This window comes from Scophthalmus maximus, chromosome 21, assembly GCF_022379125.1.
Source record: "Scophthalmus maximus strain ysfricsl-2021 chromosome 21, ASM2237912v1, whole genome shotgun sequence".
NCBI classification, from domain to species: domain Eukaryota; kingdom Metazoa; phylum Chordata; class Actinopteri; order Pleuronectiformes; family Scophthalmidae; genus Scophthalmus; species Scophthalmus maximus.
Window position 1 is genome coordinate 6,259,211 of NC_061535.1, and position 19,711 is coordinate 6,278,921.

Here is a 19,711-nt window from a genome sequence, read left to right on the forward strand (position 1 = left end):
GGACTGTGTTCGCAGCGGCTGTCAGCCTGCTGAAATATGTCACATTCATTACACAACGCATTATGCACATTCCAAGTTTTGCTCTGGTCTTGTTAGCTGCGTGTGTAAACGAAAAATAAGGGCACCAGGGAGGTGCAGTGGTGACTGAAAATGTTGTCATCTGAAATGACAGCAGTATTGTAGCTGAGCAAGACACTAAATTCCTGAAATCCATGGGCGACTGCTCTGTATGTAAACCTGTTGAATGAACTACAACAAAAGGAATTGTATTAAAAAGATGCAGGTAGGTGTGTGAAGAATTGCAGGAGGAACAGAAAAGGTTACGAAACAAGATGGGAAATGTAAGAAAGTCACATTGACAGACAACAAAAAAGTAATGTATTGTTTTTCTCTCTCTCTTTTGTTGAACCTGTCATATCTGGCGACTTCAGCAAAAACTAAAAACAATTAAAAAAAAAATCCAGATTGTAGCTTTTAGTAGGAAAATCTTACCTGTGAAATAATATTACTTGGAGAAGGAATGTAAGAGGAAAATCAAAACAAGTCTTACCAAGTGTAAAACTGAAACACAGGAATTAAAAATGTGTGAGAATTGTGGAAAGGAGAAAAGGAAGGCATGAAAGAGTCAAAGAGGAAAGCAATTTGTGTGCGTGCTTGAGAGGACAAGAAGAGGAGGGTGATAATAAGGCGATGACCTTGTATGCTGTTTGACAGCAATCAAGTGCTCGCACTCAGGCAGTGTGTGTGTGTGTGTGTGTGTGTGTGTGTGTGTGTGTGTGTGTGCCTGTGGCCCTCATGTGTGTGGAAACATTTACTTTAATTAATCAAAATCTTGTTTTGTATATCCAGTCTTTCTCTTTCCCCCTGCATTCTCTCTCCTCTCATGAGCTCTTTTCAAGGTAAAAGCAATGGCTCAAAAGAACCACGCACACACACACACCAAGCACCAACTGGACAAAACACTTCACTTATAAACCTCTCTGCATTTAAACTTGTCTTTTCTTCCTCTCCTTTTCTCTCTCCTTTCCCTGTACTGGTCTGTTTCTCAAGTGGGGAGTGTTGTCAGCGTGTGATTGCAATCATGTTAAAACAGTGTTGTCTCTGATGAGATGACAACAATCTGTCTTGCAGGCTGCAAAAAAAAACCCAACAACACATTGCACATTCAATACAAACTGAGGATGTGAGAGGATGGCGGGATGATGTTAATTTTTGCATGCAGAGATCGAAACAAAGACTGAGCAGAAGGAAGAACAAACAATAGACAATGGGATAAAGATATTGTGTCTTCCACTGGCCATATTCAAGGCTGGTACACACACCTACCTGCTCTAGAAACACACACATAGATCTGTAACGCTTCAATAAACCCAGTGTCCTCATGGGAATAATGTCAGGTGACCAGCAGACAATGACATCATACTCGTGTTTGTGTCTGTGTGTCTGTGTGTGTGTGTGTGTGTGTGTGTGTGTGTGTGTCTATATTTTCTGCCTTTCTCTCTTTGTCTCGATCTCTGCCTCTCCCTCCACTGACTAGTTCCCCTCAGATGCTTGACAGACAGTTTCCTAGGAGCTGTGTGGTTTGGAGGATTGGGGAGATGATTGCATGAATTCATGAATAAATGAGAGTATGACTTGTAAGGGGAGAGTGAGGCCTGTTAGGCCTCAAGTGGCGATGTTTTATTAAACTGCTTTCATCTGTGCGGAGCAATGTAAATTAGTTAGCCGTTGGGTCAAAACCTGGTGATGAGTAAGGCCAAAGATGACAAATTACACAGCCAAAGTGTCAACAAAAAGCCTGTGAATGAGAAATCACTCGAGAAAAACGGATTCTGGATGACATTCTTTGTGACTGTATGTTAACAATTTCTGAATTCACCCTTGGGCCATATAACTTCTCTCGCTGCAGTGAGTCTGTGGAAAACATTCATCAACAGCAGGTGAAGTCGTGTATTGTGGGTAAAGTGTCACTGCCTTTACTGAGGGTTTCAATCCCATAAGGGTTTCCCTACAGTGAAAAAGGCTGCAGTGACATTTCTGCAGGACACAATTTTATAACATAGTTGTGGCAAAAAAAAGAAAGAAAAAAAGTCATCCTGGGGAAGGTACAGTCTCTTATTTTGCCCACTGGAATATATCCTCAAGAACTTTTGAGAGAATGTTATGAACTTTGACTTCAAGTGGCTTTGGCAAATACTGTCAGACACAGTCATACATCGGACACAGATTTGGATTTCTACGTCAAAAAAGCAGTGAAGTTAGTGAAAGCAACGTAATTAATTTTCTAGTTGCAGTAGAGCTTGCGGAAGCAGAAAAGTACTTGCGTGTACATAAACAGTACATTTTCTCTTTATGCTTTTATGAAGTCTCAGTTCACATTCTAAAACCGCTGTGCAAGCTACAGTGACACCACATCAATGCAAATATCAGTCAAAGACCATAGAAGCTGAACAACTAGTCATATTTCCATCACAAGACTTTCAGCGGGGTTATACCATGGTCCACTGCCTCAAGGTGAGCCCACGAGTAAGGATAGCATCTTCTATTGACACACAAAGCCTCTGCATCGACTACACTTTGACTGACAGGCCCGAAAGCTTTGACTTCTTCCTATCTACCTCACTCTGGGACCAAGGAAGCCAATAAAGCTTGTCTAAATTTAAACTTCAGAACTGACTGGGAGATAAAATTGTTTAGGGATGTTTTTTTCCGGTCAACAAAAAAATAAATTAAAAATAAATTAAAAAAAACTCCACCAAACATATATCCCCAGATCTAAACAGATTTTTAATTAGAAATAATACTAAAAACACTTGACAACAAAGACAATAATGAGGAGGGTGGTTTGTTATGACTCTAGCACAAACACTTTTGGTGGAGTCAAGCAGTTGAGGATTGTTTCTATCGATGTCATTTGAGTATGCACCACTGCTCCTAATAATACTGGGCGGTCACCAACTGCGATTAGCCTGCTTTCAAATCATTCAGCCACCAATTAGTAATGAAGGTCAAGCCTAGACTGGCATGAAATTTGGCAGAGCAATAGATCCAATGCCTTTGTCAAGCACTAGTTAACACTTTTTAAAGACAGTGTTGTGGTAATTGCAATATTGACATGAAGAAAGGAAATGATACATTTACAGAGAATCATCCAGTAATGACACATTTTGGTTCACTTCAGCACTCAGGCTACGTATGTCAGTGGAAAGGACAATGCTTCCCTGTAATATTTCTTGCTTTTTCAAATCTTTATTTTTCTTTTTTAGACTAAAATCTTTTTTGTATCAAGCTTGGTGCTGTCAGACTTGATGTGATGATGAACATGTTTGGTATTTGGTGACTTGTCTTTATTCTGTCTCATGTCTGTTTTGCAGAGCTCCCTCCAGATTCAACCTGTAAACAATGACCTACAGTGAACATATACACTGTGTGTCTAGGTATTGGTACTTTATCAATTACAGCGTTTATTGCAAAGTTAATTTTAAAATCTGTGCTTGACACTGTACCCATGTCAAAACAATAGACACGATCTGATTCACAAACACTCTTGGACAAATGTAATAAAAACATCATGGATGGACTGAACGGTGTTAGTGGTCAATGCATGATGAACAATGGATGAAATACAATGTTTTTTCCCACTTACTCCTTCTCTCCTATTCTATTTTTGACAAAGCATTTGAAGCATATTTCTAATGCAAACAAATTCCAACACCAGCAGTGTTGGAATTTGTTTGCCACGATGCAAATGAGGACAGACTTTAGAATATCGTTGTGCTGACATGAAAGCAATTGAAATGTAGAGTTTAATGCTAAGTAGAAGTGTAAACAGACAACTGTACAGTCATGCGTAACACTGATTCACTGTGCCAGCAGCAGGGGAGAGCCAGACAGAGAGGCAAGGACGGGAAGAATGAAGGAAAAGGGTGAGAGAAGAGGAGTGTGTGTGTGTGTGTGTGTGCGTGTGCGTGTGTGTGTGAGATGAATAAACCTAACAAAAGCAATGCCTCAAAATATGATGCAGCAAAAATATGGCTTGCAGTGCATTTAATTCATTTGCTAATCTACTTACTCACGAAAGGCCAGCTCAGCTGCATTAGAACAGATTTTCACATTTGTCATGTGAAAATGTGTCTCACTCACACGCAGGCACGCAGGCACGCACACCATCTCCAGGCTTTGAATCTCTTTGTCTCTCCAGTACTGTTGTTGAGACCTGTAGGTGCCAGGCTCTTCCCCATAGGTGTGTGGCGACTGTGGTGAATGTCATCGTGATGTCTAGCCTCAACACCAAATGCTCTCTCTCTGTGAATTTTGATTTCATCTGTGTCTTTAGTAAAAATACTTTTGTTTTATAGAGCAGCAGGAGTCTGTACACAGAGGATGGTGGGAATAGTTTGGTGAAATAACATCAGCTGGATTGCTCTTCCTACTTCCTTATTATTTTCCCTTCCTATATTCATTTAGTCAGTTTCCACACTTCCAGGTAATTAGACAGATTCTCCCATTTGCTGTTCTGTCGTACCTCTTTCCCCCACTTTCTTTTCTTCCAATTATAATTCATTATCTACAATATCAAAAGCCTTTTTCTGGAACGTAACAGCTAACTTCCATCCATCTTTCCCGTTTCTGCTCAACAGTCCTTCCTTCTCCAACCACCCACGCGTCTCTAATTGTCTATCTCTTTTCGTGCTGTATTTCCCCTAGCCTGTTGTATTGGTGTCAATAACAGGGAAAAGAAGAAGTTATATTTTCAACTTCTGGAAAATATAACTCATCCTGCCTTCCGTTCTCAATATCATCAGTATCCAGGTTTGTAAAGGGAGAGACTTGCTGAGCTGAGATTGTCGCGATCCCCCAGGTTCCTGTCTCCTCCGAGGAATGGGTGACCTATATGGATGCGCCTGGAGATGGTGCTTTCTTCAACCAGTATCTATGTGCGCATGGGTGAATGAGCGCACTTGTAAGTTATCTTTGGAGATGTCCAGTCCTCTTGTGAGAGCTTGCACACATCTCTCTTATCTCAGGACAAACCTGGTGCAACAAAAAGTGCTTTTGCATGAGCACAGAGAGAAAGAAAAACAATGGTGATACAAAAGCACCACACAGAAAACCTGTATATATATATATATATATATATATATATATATATATATATATATATATATATATATATATATATATATATATGTGTAGAACCAGCGTTGGAAAAAAATAATTAGCTGCACACTGAGATTACATACGTTATCTCTTCGCTTGTTTGAGACACCAAAGGGCCACTTGTTGAATATTGTGGGAAGCACTTTTACAAATACATCTCTTGCTTACAGAGATGGGTGTGTGTATTATCACCAGAATGTGTACTGCACATATGAGTGTGTATTTGTGCTGTATGTGTCTCAAAAGCACTGGGTAACCTTTACTGCTCATACACTCAAGTTTAAAACAAGATTGACCAGCAATAGCTAAACACATCACTGGTGAGAAAGAAAAAAACATGCAAGGAAAATCCATTGACAAACTCGTAATGCGTTTTAAGAAAAATGAATAGAGAGGACACATGACAAAATTAAATCCCTCTGCTAAAATAACAATTGGGTAACAGAGAATTAAATCATTTGAATTTACTGAATCTAGACAATTCAAATATGGTGAAAAAAATCTATCCACACATTCACATCAACACATTCATGTTCACATAAATACACCATTATCAACTCTACTGAGGCCTTAGAAGCAGAGTTATACTGATAACTGCAGCTCACACCCTGATGTAAATGCCAGATTGTGTACCTGTGACCAGCTCTCTGATTTCCACGTCGCCAGTCTTTCTCAGCAGGCGGACCAGTGCAGGAATCCCCCCGCAGTTCTTCAGAGCTACTTTGTTCTCGTCGTTGGCTTTGCCGTACACCAGGTTCCTCAGGGCTCCGCAGGCACTGCGGTGAACCTCGCTCATCCTGTGGTCCAGCAGGTCCACCAGCAGCTGAATGCCTCCCTGTCTACGGATCTGAGGATAAATGTAGCAATACAAAAATAAATGTGTAAATGATTAAATAGATTCCCCCCAAAAATGATTGTCAATGCAGGTACAGGTACTTTGTGTGTCCTGTATGAATGTGTGTGACCTACCTATCAGATTTACAGGCAGATGAGTGCTCATTAAACATATTGCAGCACAGCTAATGATTGTAATTTCACAAAATGACACTTAATTACACTGATGAGGAAAGGAAAAGAACAGTGACACCAGCTCTGCTTATAATATGTGCTCATGTTTTAGGCTCTCTTGTCCATGTTTCCTCATTTGAGCATCAATAAAAATACACACCATTATTGTCTAACCAATTAACCCCACTAAAATGTCTGGCTTCTGCTTACTGACAAGGAAAAAAAATGGTAAGAGGCAGAACTACATGGTAATGTGATATTTACAAAGGACGTGGAAATGATAAGGTTCAAGCATGAAACTTTAAATCTAGATTCCAGCATACTGGAAACTTTCATGTATAAAATAATAAAACGAAAATTAAATGCACCCATTAATTTGGCATTGTTTAAATGTTTTAATGTGCTTGTAGTCACAGTTTTAGATCACAGTTTTAGCGCAGGTTATATTTGATTCAAACTGTGCATGACCTGTTAATAGGAGAGTTTGTCTTCCTATTTAAGATGCATGATGACAAAGGTCTGGTACCCTTGTTGCTGTAGAGATGGTATTTCAGGAGAATGGAAAATGACCACATGGTTCTTCAGGATGACTTGTTGGAATATAGAGGTGTATGATGTGAATAAATAAATGTAAGGTAACTGGAAATCAGAAATGATCTTTCAGCTTTTTTGTCACATAGCAAGAAACACAGGAATCTACTAACCTGACTTTCACACCTTTTGTGTCTCGCTGATTTCTTCAGTGAGTCAAATATGAATGGAACGGTTGCAATTTGAGCGGCTTTACAGTCTGATTATCAGGTTCAACCAGATAAGACAACTCATTCAAATCTTACGTGAGTGGTATGACTACCCAGAACATTCAAAATGACTCAGCGGGCTGAAAGAATATCTTTTTTTTTTACTTACTTTGGCTTGTTTTAAACCTGTATGCCTGTCAACAAAGAGCTGGCGTGGGAAAATTAAATGAGGGAGTTATGAAAAGTGGCCACAAGTGGAGGTTTCACTCTAACCTCTAACTCTGCAGCTTCTCCCTTTTCCTTGTGTTTGTGTTGCTGCATTTGACAATCAAACAAGACCATCAGTGAAACGTTATGAGTTGGTCCTGATTCTGGAAGAAGACAAGAGAAGTCAGGAATAGTGGCCCAGCAGGGATCACAATGCGGGCACTCTATTACAGATTCTGCCTTACTCCTTTAGCATTAGACACATTGCCTTCCGCTCACGGTGCCATACACATTGCCTTCTCCCTATGCTGGTGCTTTTTGAACCCTCCCAGGTTGCTTCTCCACTGCAGGGATCTTAATCAGCCTTAGGGGTCCAAAGAGCTTAGAGCAGCCTGTGTTTAGTCCAGTCGACAGGGGTGTAGTACTAATCACCAGAAACAAGCTGCTGTGATCACCAGAAGACTAGTGGGAACACGAATAGGGCGTGTGTGTGTGTGTGTGTGTGTGTTTGTGAGAAACAGGGAGAGAGATAGAGGCTGTCTTTAATGCCTCCATACTTATTTAATCTCTGGAGTACTGCAAAAGGCAGAGTTACTCAGCCACATAACTTGGTAAAAAAAAAAATGTTTTTCCACAGTTAACTGCATAATCAGGCTTCTGCAACGCCGCTTTTATTTGTCCATATGTTCTCCTCCAGACCTGGAACATTACCAGAAAATAATTCGGTTTAGTTTCACTCCAAATAAATCTTTGTTTAAGTTATCCTTAAAATATCCGTAATGTGGCCCTTACAAATTATTATATAATGCTTATTAACATTATTATGTGACTAAATATGTGGCAAACATAAACGTGTTAATTATATGATTATGATACATTTAAAAGCAAAAAAATTTTAAATCTTCATTGAAGGTACATAAACAAATAGTTTTTCACGCTATAATGTTTTACGTAATACTTACAAATACTATACTAATACAAAACTAACCCAACCGTTTTTAATTTTTCGACCATAGAAAAAGAATGAGTGTGAAAAGGGTGAAAGGAGAAGGGGAAACCATGACAAAGTGATGGAGGGCAGGGACAGGGTGAAGGTGTTTGATGACACAGTGAGTTGTATCAAGCAAAATGACTTTGCTTATCTCTCAATTAAAATGGATTACTGGATGCAATGAATGGCAACTAACCTTGCTCCATTGCTCAACCTGATTTGATGTCCCTCTTATGCCCCCCAGACCTCATCTCTGCTCCTCTCCTCCTTCCTCTACTCCTCCTACCTTCTCCCTTGCCAATCCCTCTTTTATGCTCATGTCATGGTTAATCTGTTATTCTCTAAAAAGCCATTGCGCTATTACTTTGTATTGCGTCTGAGCTACCTGCAAGGTTCGCCAATAACCCTGCGCCAATCCCTCCGTTCCATGTAAAGAAGATTAGAAGCGCAGATTGATTTGTCTTCGTCTCCCCCGCCGTTCCGCAAAGGCCACTGCTATTGGTAACCCATAGCGACAGTATTGCCGTGGTAACAGTTAGTAGCGTTGACAGATGGGATTGTGGGAATCAGAGGTGCTGTCAGCGTGAAAGCCGGCAGCGAGGTTCATGGGTGACATGTACCTGAGATGGTGGCACGTGAAGCCTAAAAAGTGTGTATGAGTCACCACATATGGAACGTCGACACTGATCAGCAAGATGCAGCGGACAGTAAATTGCTTGCATGTGAGTGAGGAGACAGAGTGAAGCTGTGTCACACCTTTCAACCTTTCATGCATGTACACACTCAGGCAGGCACACAAACATGAATGGGCTTTCATTTTTACCTGTCACTTAGACAAGTGTTAACTGCATTTTCCAGACTTTCAACCTTGGGCAAAACGCCTTCATTGCCCGAGGCTAACATTCCCCTCTGGAGCATTCTTAACTGGGCCAAACATGGCATTAACCTGTGGTCACCAAATATGATCTTCTGAGGGAGGGACACTGCTAACTTTGCAGCAGAGTCAACTGTAAGATTCACAGCTGGTGAGAATTCACCATGACAATTACACCAGGGGCTTTAATCTGTTGTTTGAAGAGTAAGGCAACACAAAAAAAAATACCCACAAACCACCACTGTTCACAGCAGGGGATAGAAATAGAGTTTAATAATCCCAATGTATGAGTTTGCATGTGTGTGAGTGGTCCCCAGAAGTTTGGTACAAACCAGACCATGGAAACCAGTGTGGACCCACTTTGAACAGTATTTATAGTTGTTTGACGTCAGATTATGGGGAGTTACAGTAAAGGATGATAGATTACAATGAACCCACAAACGTTCGGCACTTTAGACCACTGAACCAAAGAGAACAAACCAGGCACAAGGCTTATTCTCTACAGGTTATCCTAAGGGAAGGAAAACCACAAGGTGTTTTGATTAAGTGACTCAAAAAAGACATCACTGAAGAAAGAGCTTTTTCTCTTCTTAAAATAGCTTGTGTCAAATAGCCTGCTTGTGTAAAAAAAAAAGCAATGAAAGCATTTTCTCAATTTTAGTAGACACTGGTTAACTATTCAGTATATCATGCAAAGAAAATGCTCATCCTTCAACACTCTGATCAGAGTGGAAAATTGTTCATATGATATGCACTGTGTAAAAAGGGACAGAAGCATGCAATGCTATTGCAGTACTTGTTATCATTGCTGCTTCTTTTTCATCTGTCATGCTGATGTCTGTTGAACAGATATTCACAGATTTAGTTTGCACAGTTCACGGTCTGACAATCTAAAGCCACATTGTTTGCTGTATTGACTTTACCTCATTGGCTGTCTGGAAACAGCGAGAATGTGCCTTAATTATGAGCACAATACAATTTGATTCAGTCTCTAGTACCCAGAAGATTTCTGTATTTACACTGCACTGTATAATTAAGCAGGTCTGCAGTGAGATGAAAAACATTGAAAAAAACTATTTTTAAAGAGTGAGGGGGAGAAATTATGGTAATTACTATCATATATAAAGTGCAAGAGGCATTCATCAATATATGAGGTGAGAAAGAAAGGGAGAAGAGTCAGAGAGCATGTTCCTCTCCTCTCAGGTTAGGGTTAGCATATGGACAAGTCTGCTACCCAAAATGCATCACTAATGTGACTGAACGTACTTTTCTGTCTCTTCACTTCTTTTCGCCCACAGCTCAATCCTTGGAGAAATCACATTTAAAGAAAATACAGTGTGGGAGTTCAATAGTGACTTATATTAGCCTGCCTTCCAGGTGACCTCACTGACAGTCAAGATGTTTCGGAGAGGTGATTCATCATAACGATGATGACATACACACATCTGTGTTAGGGCCTTTTAGAATGATCAAACATAATATCAAAAAAGGGTGCAATTGAACTTCAAAACTCAAAAAAGAAAGGGTAATATCTTTGAAGAGAAGGGGAACAGAGCTAATATATAATATCGTTGATAAAATAAAGACCTTAACATTATAGGTAACAGTTAGTGGTGCAGTGGTTGGGTCCAAGGGGAACAGGGCTAATATAAATCATATTCTTATTCATCAAAACAAAAACATCATTACTCCCACTAGGAGTTTCACAATATCCTGAAGGCTCTTTAAACAAACTAATTTTCTGTATCTGGCTTAGTGATCATCTGTCTACTTTATTTTTCATCAAATACTATTGAAGGAAAATGGTCGATGGTATCATTTGTGTGTGTCTCATTGCACCGCAATGCACAGGCTCAGCTTTGTCATTGCGTAGACATGTGGCGGTGGGTGCATGTAGATTTATGCATGCGAATGCCTCGTTTTATTTGATGTGATGTGGAGCGTCACATTTTGGCTGGTTGATATCTATTCCCGGTTTAATTTGTGTAAATAGTGTTTATCAACGCCCGGGGTCCTGAGCGAGACAATCAGACAGACTGATGAAAGCAGGCCAAAGCATCTACTGTCAATGCACGGTCGCTCTTTCTCCATTGTTGGACACCTCCATTCATGCAATAATTACCACCATTACCAAAGACATGGATACTTAGGGTTCTTTCAGAGCAGCGTGGATGAGGGAGTGGGAGTGGAATGAAGTGTGATGTTTTTGTGTGCAAGAGTGATTGTATTTTTTTATAATATGTGTTTGTGTGGGTGGGTTAGTGGGTTATTGTGAATGGAAACTAGCATTGTCTTCAAGTTTACATGTTTGATTGCTTGCATTAGAAGCCAGTTTTTTTTTTCAGTCAATTTTTGGATATTGAGCTTTTAGGATCGCATTTGCATATGAGTGCACAATGTGCTTGTGTGTTTCTTTGCATTTGTGTGTGAATGAGCATTTTAGCAATGTGACAGTTGCAGCTATCTACCGATCAAATTATTTGTCCTCACCTGCATGTACAAGTTAATAGATTCTGAGGGTAATAATGGGTTGGGAGGGGTGTGCAGTGTGTGTTTGTGAGACAAGTATGTAATATGCACTTTTCTTAATGTTATAAAAGTGTTATAAAATCAAAGAGAAAAGAAGTTCGAAGAAGAGATTAAAAAGAAATTAAAGACTTAGTGTGTCTCAGTTCAATAGGCAGAGAGTTCTATACTGTGGGGTTGCAATAGAGAAAGCCTGGTCCCCCCAAGTTACATGGGCATAAGAAATAATAAAAGACTTTGTGTATTAAGGGGTCTGGAAGAGACTGCATCTACAGTATACAGTACACGTGCCACTGCCATTGTTTTAACGTGCTGTTAGCCGTGTTAAAGGTTTTATTAGAGAGTTCCAAAGGGGCTTCCCTCCAAAATTGCTTTGAGAGACAATCTCATGACTTAAGGACTAATTGCACGTTATTGCCAGATACAACTCATTATAAGCTTATGGATGGAGATTGTGGCAAGCTTCATCCTGCTGAGGCCATGCCAGTGTTTCCCATTAATTACCTAAAGTGAGGCGGCCCGCCATAGTCTAATTTGTCCAACCACAGTTTCATAATGAACCACACAAACATTGAAGATGTTGTTTCATTGTGCAGAACTCTCTCTGTCTCTTACAGACAGATTGACCTATCTGTCACAGTCCAACTGGCCATTGGCAGCACGAGGGGAACTCCTGCATCGGACCATCAAAACAGCCATGACATTTTTTTACATTCCTCTGTAGGCAGGTAGAACTTCATAACACTGGTAGTTTACACAACCTGCAAAGGGCGGGCAGTTCTCTGCAGGCAGGAAGGCCTTGGTTCAACACCTGCCCTCTCTGTGTACCTGTCACGCCGGCCTGGCACTCACACGCACTCACACGCACGCGTGCGCACACACCTCAGCTTTGATCTTGTTGTCTCCAAAGCAGAGATGCTGTAGGTAGGCTGCTGCATTGGACTGCACCGATGGGAACTGGTGCTGTAACATCTGGATCACCTCTGGCAGCTCTGGATCTCTCCACCCAAATTCTCTGCAGAGAGACAGACATAGACACTTATTCCTCCTGACTGAAACATGGGAGATCGCCTTAAAGTAGTCCAATGAATTCGCAGACTCTCTTCCCAACATACTGAGAGGAACAGATATGCAAACATTCACTTACATAGACAATATACACAAAGACAGACGGATAGACTGACAGTGTGAATGAAAGAGAGATTTAAATGTCAAAAGCTCAAAAACGTTGTTCTCTTTTTCGGCGGAGAGAGCTTTACAAGCTATGATGCTTGGGACAGAAATGATGCAAATCACACTCTGAATAGTCATTTTGCCAAAACATTGTCATTTCCACTGATCACAGGAACAGGAAATAAGAGCAAGTGAAGATAAAGGCAGCAGGTTAAGCATATGGCATCCATGAACATTATTATAAGAGATGGGGAAACATTCAGCAGTATTTGGAAATTACTGAGCAGTTGGGTTTTCCTTGAAGAACGACACAGTCATGCTTCCAAAGCATTTCAACTCTTCAAAGCCAGATATGGTGTTGTCATAAAGGGTTAAATATAACAAAAGGAGATCCAAAGAGGAACAGATCACACTATTTTGGGAATATGTGATTTTATGTGAAATGCAAATTGCAGTGCAAAAAGAACTAACTTTGAAGGAATAAGTGGTTGGAAAAAATGAGGATCCTAGAGAACACCATGTTGAAGGGCATCAGCTTATTTAGAGGAAGGAGAGCAAGTTATTTGACAACAACAACAAATGAACATGAGTCAAGATATAGTTCTGAGTAAACTTAGAAAAGGGGTTCAAAAGTTTGAAGTAACTGCCTGCACGCTGTCAGCAGTTTGACAAGAGTGAGTTATGTTCTATACTTTCTACTTGCAGGCGTTTACACTCCCATGAGCACGCTGGACAAAGTGAAATAAATGTTTGGTCCCTTGGCCATACCTGAGAAATAGTCTCCTTTATTGTATTATCCTCTTGATAATTGTTTTCCTACGTTCCGCCAATGAGAAAATTATGAGTGTGTGAGACAGCGCGGATGACTGTGGTGTGTGTGTTTGTGTGCGTGTTTCCACACTCTACTGTAATATTTTCTCCAATAACCACTCTGTAAACTGTTACTTTCTCTCTCAGTGCATTTTCAGTAAACTGTCAACTTTGTCATCTGGAGAAAAACGCTGAAATTTGCGTCCTCCATCGATTGTGGTGTTTGAAGATTGATTCTGTTCTTTCTGCCATCATGCTCACTGCCGCTTGCCTAAATGCGGCTTGTTTCGATTCCCATCAAGCCCTCATTAAAATGGCAATTTATTTTGCGTCCTAGTTCAACCGCACCAAACATGGAAATATGGTAAATATGGGACAACTGACCTGTCCCGGGAGTTAAAATTGATGTGGTTGATGACTCTGTGTGTGTGTGTGTGTGTGTGTGTGTGTGTGTGTGTGTGTGTGTCTAAAGTTTTTGCAGCAGAAAATGAAGCCTTAACACGACATTCTGATCTCTGTCAGATCCAGCAAATACGGTCTATGAAACATCTGTGAAAAGCAATGCATTCTCAGGGAGTAAACATGGCTCTCAAAGATAAAGCAAGCTCCAGCGTGGACGGCTCTTTATCTGCCAAATGACAAGTGTTCATTCAGCCATAACGCAGGACCGTGAAGTGGGGAGGCAAAGGAGAGATAGATAGAGGGAGGAGGAGGGAGGAATTCCCAAGGCATTTAGGGGATTTAAGAGGAGAGACCCTCAAACAAGGCTCCCTAAGTCACACAGCCAGATACCATCAGGGCAGTTTGTTTTTGTGTATATGTAAGTGTGTGAGTGTGAGGCAAGATTAAGATAGGATCATGATGCGTGTTTGTCCGGACGCAGTTGCCTCTGTGCCTGTGCGCGAGTTTGTGTCAGAGTGTCTTCAGGACCCCAGGGCCTGAGGACCGAAAAAGTGAGGCCCGGAAAAATAATGTGAAAAACAAACAAACAAACAAGAGTGCATCGGTGGCCACCAAATAAGTTTAGTGTGGTCTCCTCAGCGAGTGACCCTGCTCAAGAGGGGAAAAGAGCATAGGCCAGACTCATTTCAGAGAGCAAAGAATGATAGCAAATTAGCAAATCTTACATCTAGCATTCAGATTCTGGTCTGGCATTTCTCACTTCTTCAAGGGCCTGGTTCTGTGACTTCATTTCAAGGGCCTGGTTCTGTGACTTCATTTCTGGGTCTTTTTGAATTAGGGAACAAACATTTGGACTTATGAAGTCTGTGAATGGTATGTATCTGATAATGTGTGAATGTGCATTATTGTGTATGTGTGAGTTTCATCATGAGTGAGTGTGTGTGCGCCATCCATCCCCTGCAGCCTCCCAGCTCTGCCAGTGTCGTTAATAGAAAGCAGAGTGATCTGCTGATAAGATAAGCATCATGGCTCGCCATTAATTAAAACCCCCTGGTACAGGAAGAGAGAGAGAGAGAGAGAGAGAGAAGGGGGAACAGAGCAGGAGAGAGAAAGAGGGAGACGGAATGAAACACAGAGGGAGAATGACAATGACGGGGGAGAGGCGAGGAAATAACCAAAGCATTCGAAGGAAACCGTGGGCACATTGGGCGAGAGAAAAATGGTTTGAGAAACAGGAAAACAATCCTCACATGAGATGCCAGTCATGTCAACACAGGTACTAATGAGAGCTACAGCCCTGGCAGATGCACTGCCAGGCAACAAGCCAACACTGTGGAACAGTGGGGTGCAAATAGAGAGGAACACATGCCATAAAAGGGAGTACTGATCAAAGAGGCACTGCCAAAAAAAAACCTGTAGGGTTCACACTAAATACACACACAGCTCTTTGACCAAGGGGGGGTTCTGCAATCTCACGGTTATCTGCAATATCAGGATTATTATCCATCTTAGGCTAATTAAACCTGTCGGCTTCCTTCTGACTCACAAGACAATGGAGTATGAGCCAAGGATTAGTTTGTGGTGGAGTTGCAGAACCTGCCGTGACGGAGCATCCCAAGTCTCCGGAGGCGGTTTCTGTTACAGTTTCTGCAGGTGTAGTCAGCTGAATCTGTCGTCTGCCGTCTCAACCCCCCCGTCCTCCCGTCCCACAGGTCCTCTCTCCCAGTCAAACTTTTTACCACATGGGGTGATCCCTCAGTCGTTATTAGACCAAAAATAGTAGCATGACACAAGAAGGTGGATGTCTATCAAATAGGTATATTATACGCTTGCCCTCACTCATAGAATAATATAAATTCATACTTTTGTTATTACATGTGTTATAGTAATAATTCTGATATGGAAAACTAAATATTTCTTTAAGTAAGGAGAGCTCAACAGACTGCACCTGCAGCAGTGGTTTTTTTGCAGTTTCATCGCCATTCATCGCAATATAAGATTTGTAACGCAGTGTCCGTCTCAGTTTCCGAACTGTTATACCCACCAGTGGTTAGACTGGTTACTTTGTCATTTTTTCAGGCATGATGCAGGGGAAATGCTAGGTACAGTACGGCAGGAGCGCAGTCTGACATACTGAGAATAAAGGCGGGTGGCAAAGGGAGTCGGTGGAGGAGGATATAGGAGTGATATAAATGGGACAGAGGAAAAGACTGCTGTGTGATGGTATGGCTTTGATGCACGCACACACACAGAAGGGAGGCAAGATGTGATAGAAGAGTGCAACTCCAGAAAAAACAAGGATTATCAAAGGATTTCTTTCATTTCATGAGACTTTTCTTCATCTCTTTTCATGTCCACATCCCATGAGGTATCTGAACTTCTATCTAAAATCCCAACATGACCAGAGATTTAAAGTACACATGCAGAAACATGTATGCACACAGTGAGAAAACAAGGCTCATCCAATCTGAGAAACAATTAATCCAATTACGCGCGCGCACGCACACACACACACGCGCGCGCGCGCACGCGCACGCACGCACGCGCGCGCGCGCGCGCGCACACACACACACACACACACACACACACACACACACACACACACACACACACACACACACACACACACACACACACACACACACACACACACACACACACACACACACACACACACACACACACACACACACACACACACACACACACACACACACACACACACACACGTTGAAGGTTCATTAGGCGAGGAGAGACATGAGTGACAGCAATACATTATCCCTATGTTGCATCATTCATTTGTCAGTCACCTGCACCCTTGAACTCAAATAGATAAAATGGCAGTGGTAAAGTGTGAACGGATGAATTATGTAATGCAGGATGTGATAAATAACAGTAAAGCTAAAAAAAATGGGTTAAACGGTTGAGATGGTTCTGTTTATGAAGAGACAGACTAAAGGACACAGTCATGATGAATTACTTATCCTGTCACTGTTCATAAAATACACTGCAGTAATATTATAGAACAAAGCACACACCATGGCCATATGGGCAGTTGGGTGACATCAGTAATGAGACAATCCCTCAAGTGGACAACTGATTTTTGAGTTCAAATCCACATCTGACAAAAGACACACAAGAACAGTAATTTCTAATTAAATCAGGATGTTCACACAACAAGGACGCACAAGGAAGCAGCTCACGACAACTGAGACACGATCTGAATGTTCTTTTGAAAGGCTACGCTGCACATTTCTCTTCCTAAGTGTTAAAATCCACTTTCTGGTGACTCTGCACACCAGCAGCATAACAATGCAATACCTGACAACAGTGCTAGCCTGGACCTTCTTAAACACTGGTTGTATGACATCAGATAACATACAGTGAATGGGGAATACAATGACAGCAACAAAACAGGTTGACATTTGGATCCACTTAAAATACATATAATGCAGAGAAAGAAAAAATGAGTGTGGAGTACTGTCGGGACAGAAGCCCTGAAGGTACAATATCACAAGGTAGAAAAACTAAAATCTGAAAAGACACCACACAGAGCTTGGGGTTACCTTACCTTAAGATGTTAAATATAACATCACTCCACCATATGACCATATGAGACCGACTACTACAACCAGCCATAAACAGGGTTTAACTGTGAAGGTTTTTTGTTTGTTTTAGTTTTTCTGGTCACTTTCTGTTTGATGAGTCATTGCAAGGGTTGATTTCATTGGTTTTGCTAATGTTGTTAATGTTTGCTAAGGTCGAGTAAATATCACTAAAACTAACAATCTCAGGACTAAGATGAAATCTAAAAAAAGCTGACAAAATTATATTTATATCAAAATGACTAATGTTTGAGCAAGAGACTTTCATTGTAACCAGATATAATGGATTCACAGCGAGGTGATGAACGCAGAAGAAAAAAGGCAATGGATGCATGCATTTCATGCAATGCACGCAGTTTGATGAAAATAAATCAATAAATAAAATGCAAGGGTATATGTATTGGGTCTTGCAGCCTTATGCGTCTGGAGTGACAGCTCCACACAGGAAGCCTGTCCCACCGGCCTTAATGTGATTGGACAAGGCCTGTCATGTCGGTTAACTGATCGGAGGGTCAGGGATGGACACAATGGCAGTGTGCATACAAAAGCAGATGCTAATTAGTATCTGGACATCAATCTTCATCACTGTGTTGGGACGGAGGATGGACAGAGAGATAGACAGGGCGTTGTGAATTGATGGCCATGATGAAAGAGGTCCGGTACGCCTGCTGCTGGTAAGCTTTGACAGGACATAACACCAGTGTCATGTTACTATTTGATATTACATTATCGTAGCGTTCCACACTTATTTTCCTTATCCTCTCTTTCTCTTTATCTCTCGCCATGGGCATCCTCTCTTTGCCTCTGATATACAGTACATTTTCTACCTTGCTGATCTTTTAATATTTTGTCTCTATGGATGTCAGTGAAATAAGGCAATGGGGAAAAATGTACAAGTTAATACAGGATTGAATCAACAGTATGTGGGAGGTTGGGTATACTGTTGTTTTTACACTAGTTCCCCCATGCAGCTGTTCGTACGTGTAAGCATGCGTGTGTGTGCCAATGTATCCTCAGGCAGAGTGCATTGATCAAGGAAAGGTCAATACAAAGAAGAGACTTCAGCAATTCCTCTGATAAACAGCACCAAGAGTAAAATGCAGGTGAAGATGCACCAACATTGACTTTAAATGCAGTGCCAGGTCTCTCTAATTATAACTTAATTAAGATGCTATCCAGGAAACGGTGAAGGCGGTTCATGTGCCCTAACGACAAATGCTTGAAAGAAAGGTTAAGCCTCACTTTGGCGCACAGTGTCGGAGCAGCGGGATTCATATTTAGTGCAGATGATGACTGCTGAAAGACGTTGACAAGTATTTCAGATGTAACTTTTTCCTCTCAAAGATGAAGGATAAAACTCTGAATTTAACAGTCTGACATTTGTGATTATATATATGTTCTTTTCCCACTTTGTATAGATGGTGAGAATATCTGCATAAACTGAAAGTGTGTCAGCAGATTATTCATTAAACAACCACATCAGGAATTCCACATCCGGTCTCCAATTCAAACTAATTAGCATTGGTTAATGACATTATGGTGGAAACATAATGTCAGACAGATTACGTTTAATGAGAATGTTTTGTACCCCACGCCTCCAGACAAAGCTGCAGGGAGCATTATGGGCGTAAGGAAAATTGGTTATTGGACTTAATAACGTCCAATCTCATGTGAATGTGGTCAATATTTCTTTAAGTCTTTTGAGTTACCACAGCATAACCAAAGGTAAAAACTCAATACTGATGGGGAAATTATGAAAAAACCATTGAACATTTTGAATGCATAGTATAAATGATTCCGCATCATTGTTTCTTCCAAAACATATTAGCCGATGCAAATGAAGCATGTTGAATTTGCCTATTTGACTAACTTGTGTATAAAGGAAGAAGAAAAACAAGCAGTCACAGCTTTAGGGATGTTTGCATGCTGTATCTACCGTCTACCACATTTGTTTTTCTGTGTTGACTTGGCCCTCAACACCGTCAATAACATTGTATGTTTTGCACATGCTTTCCCCTCCTGCTAAAAAAAAATCTCAGTATAGAGCTCTGTCACAGCTGAAGGAACTTAACACAAATCTCTGTCAAATAAAGGGAATCAATGAAAGGTGTGGGGAGAGAGAGGCTGATGCTTGCAGAGCAGACAAATTGATGGATAGGGATGGGTGGATGGAGCTGGGATGGAACCCATCCAGAGCCAAAAAATAACGAATTTA

The 19,711-nt window shown here is 41.0% G+C and overlaps 1 protein-coding gene across 3 annotated transcripts in view; it reads right to left on the reverse strand.

The window, feature by feature from the left end:
- Positions 1-19,711, reverse strand: part of ctnnd2a (catenin (cadherin-associated protein), delta 2a) — a 192,047-nt gene that overhangs the window by 43,880 nt on the left and 128,456 nt on the right. For all 3 annotated transcript variants that reach the window (XM_035619639.2, XM_035619638.2, XM_035619637.2), the window contains exons 13-14: positions 12,389-12,521; positions 5,794-6,007 (exon numbers count right to left, since the gene is read on the reverse strand). In XM_035619639.2, coding sequence (XP_035475532.2) covers positions 5,794-6,007; positions 12,389-12,521 — 347 coding nt within the window. The remainder of the gene's footprint in view (positions 1-5,793; positions 6,008-12,388; positions 12,522-19,711) is intronic.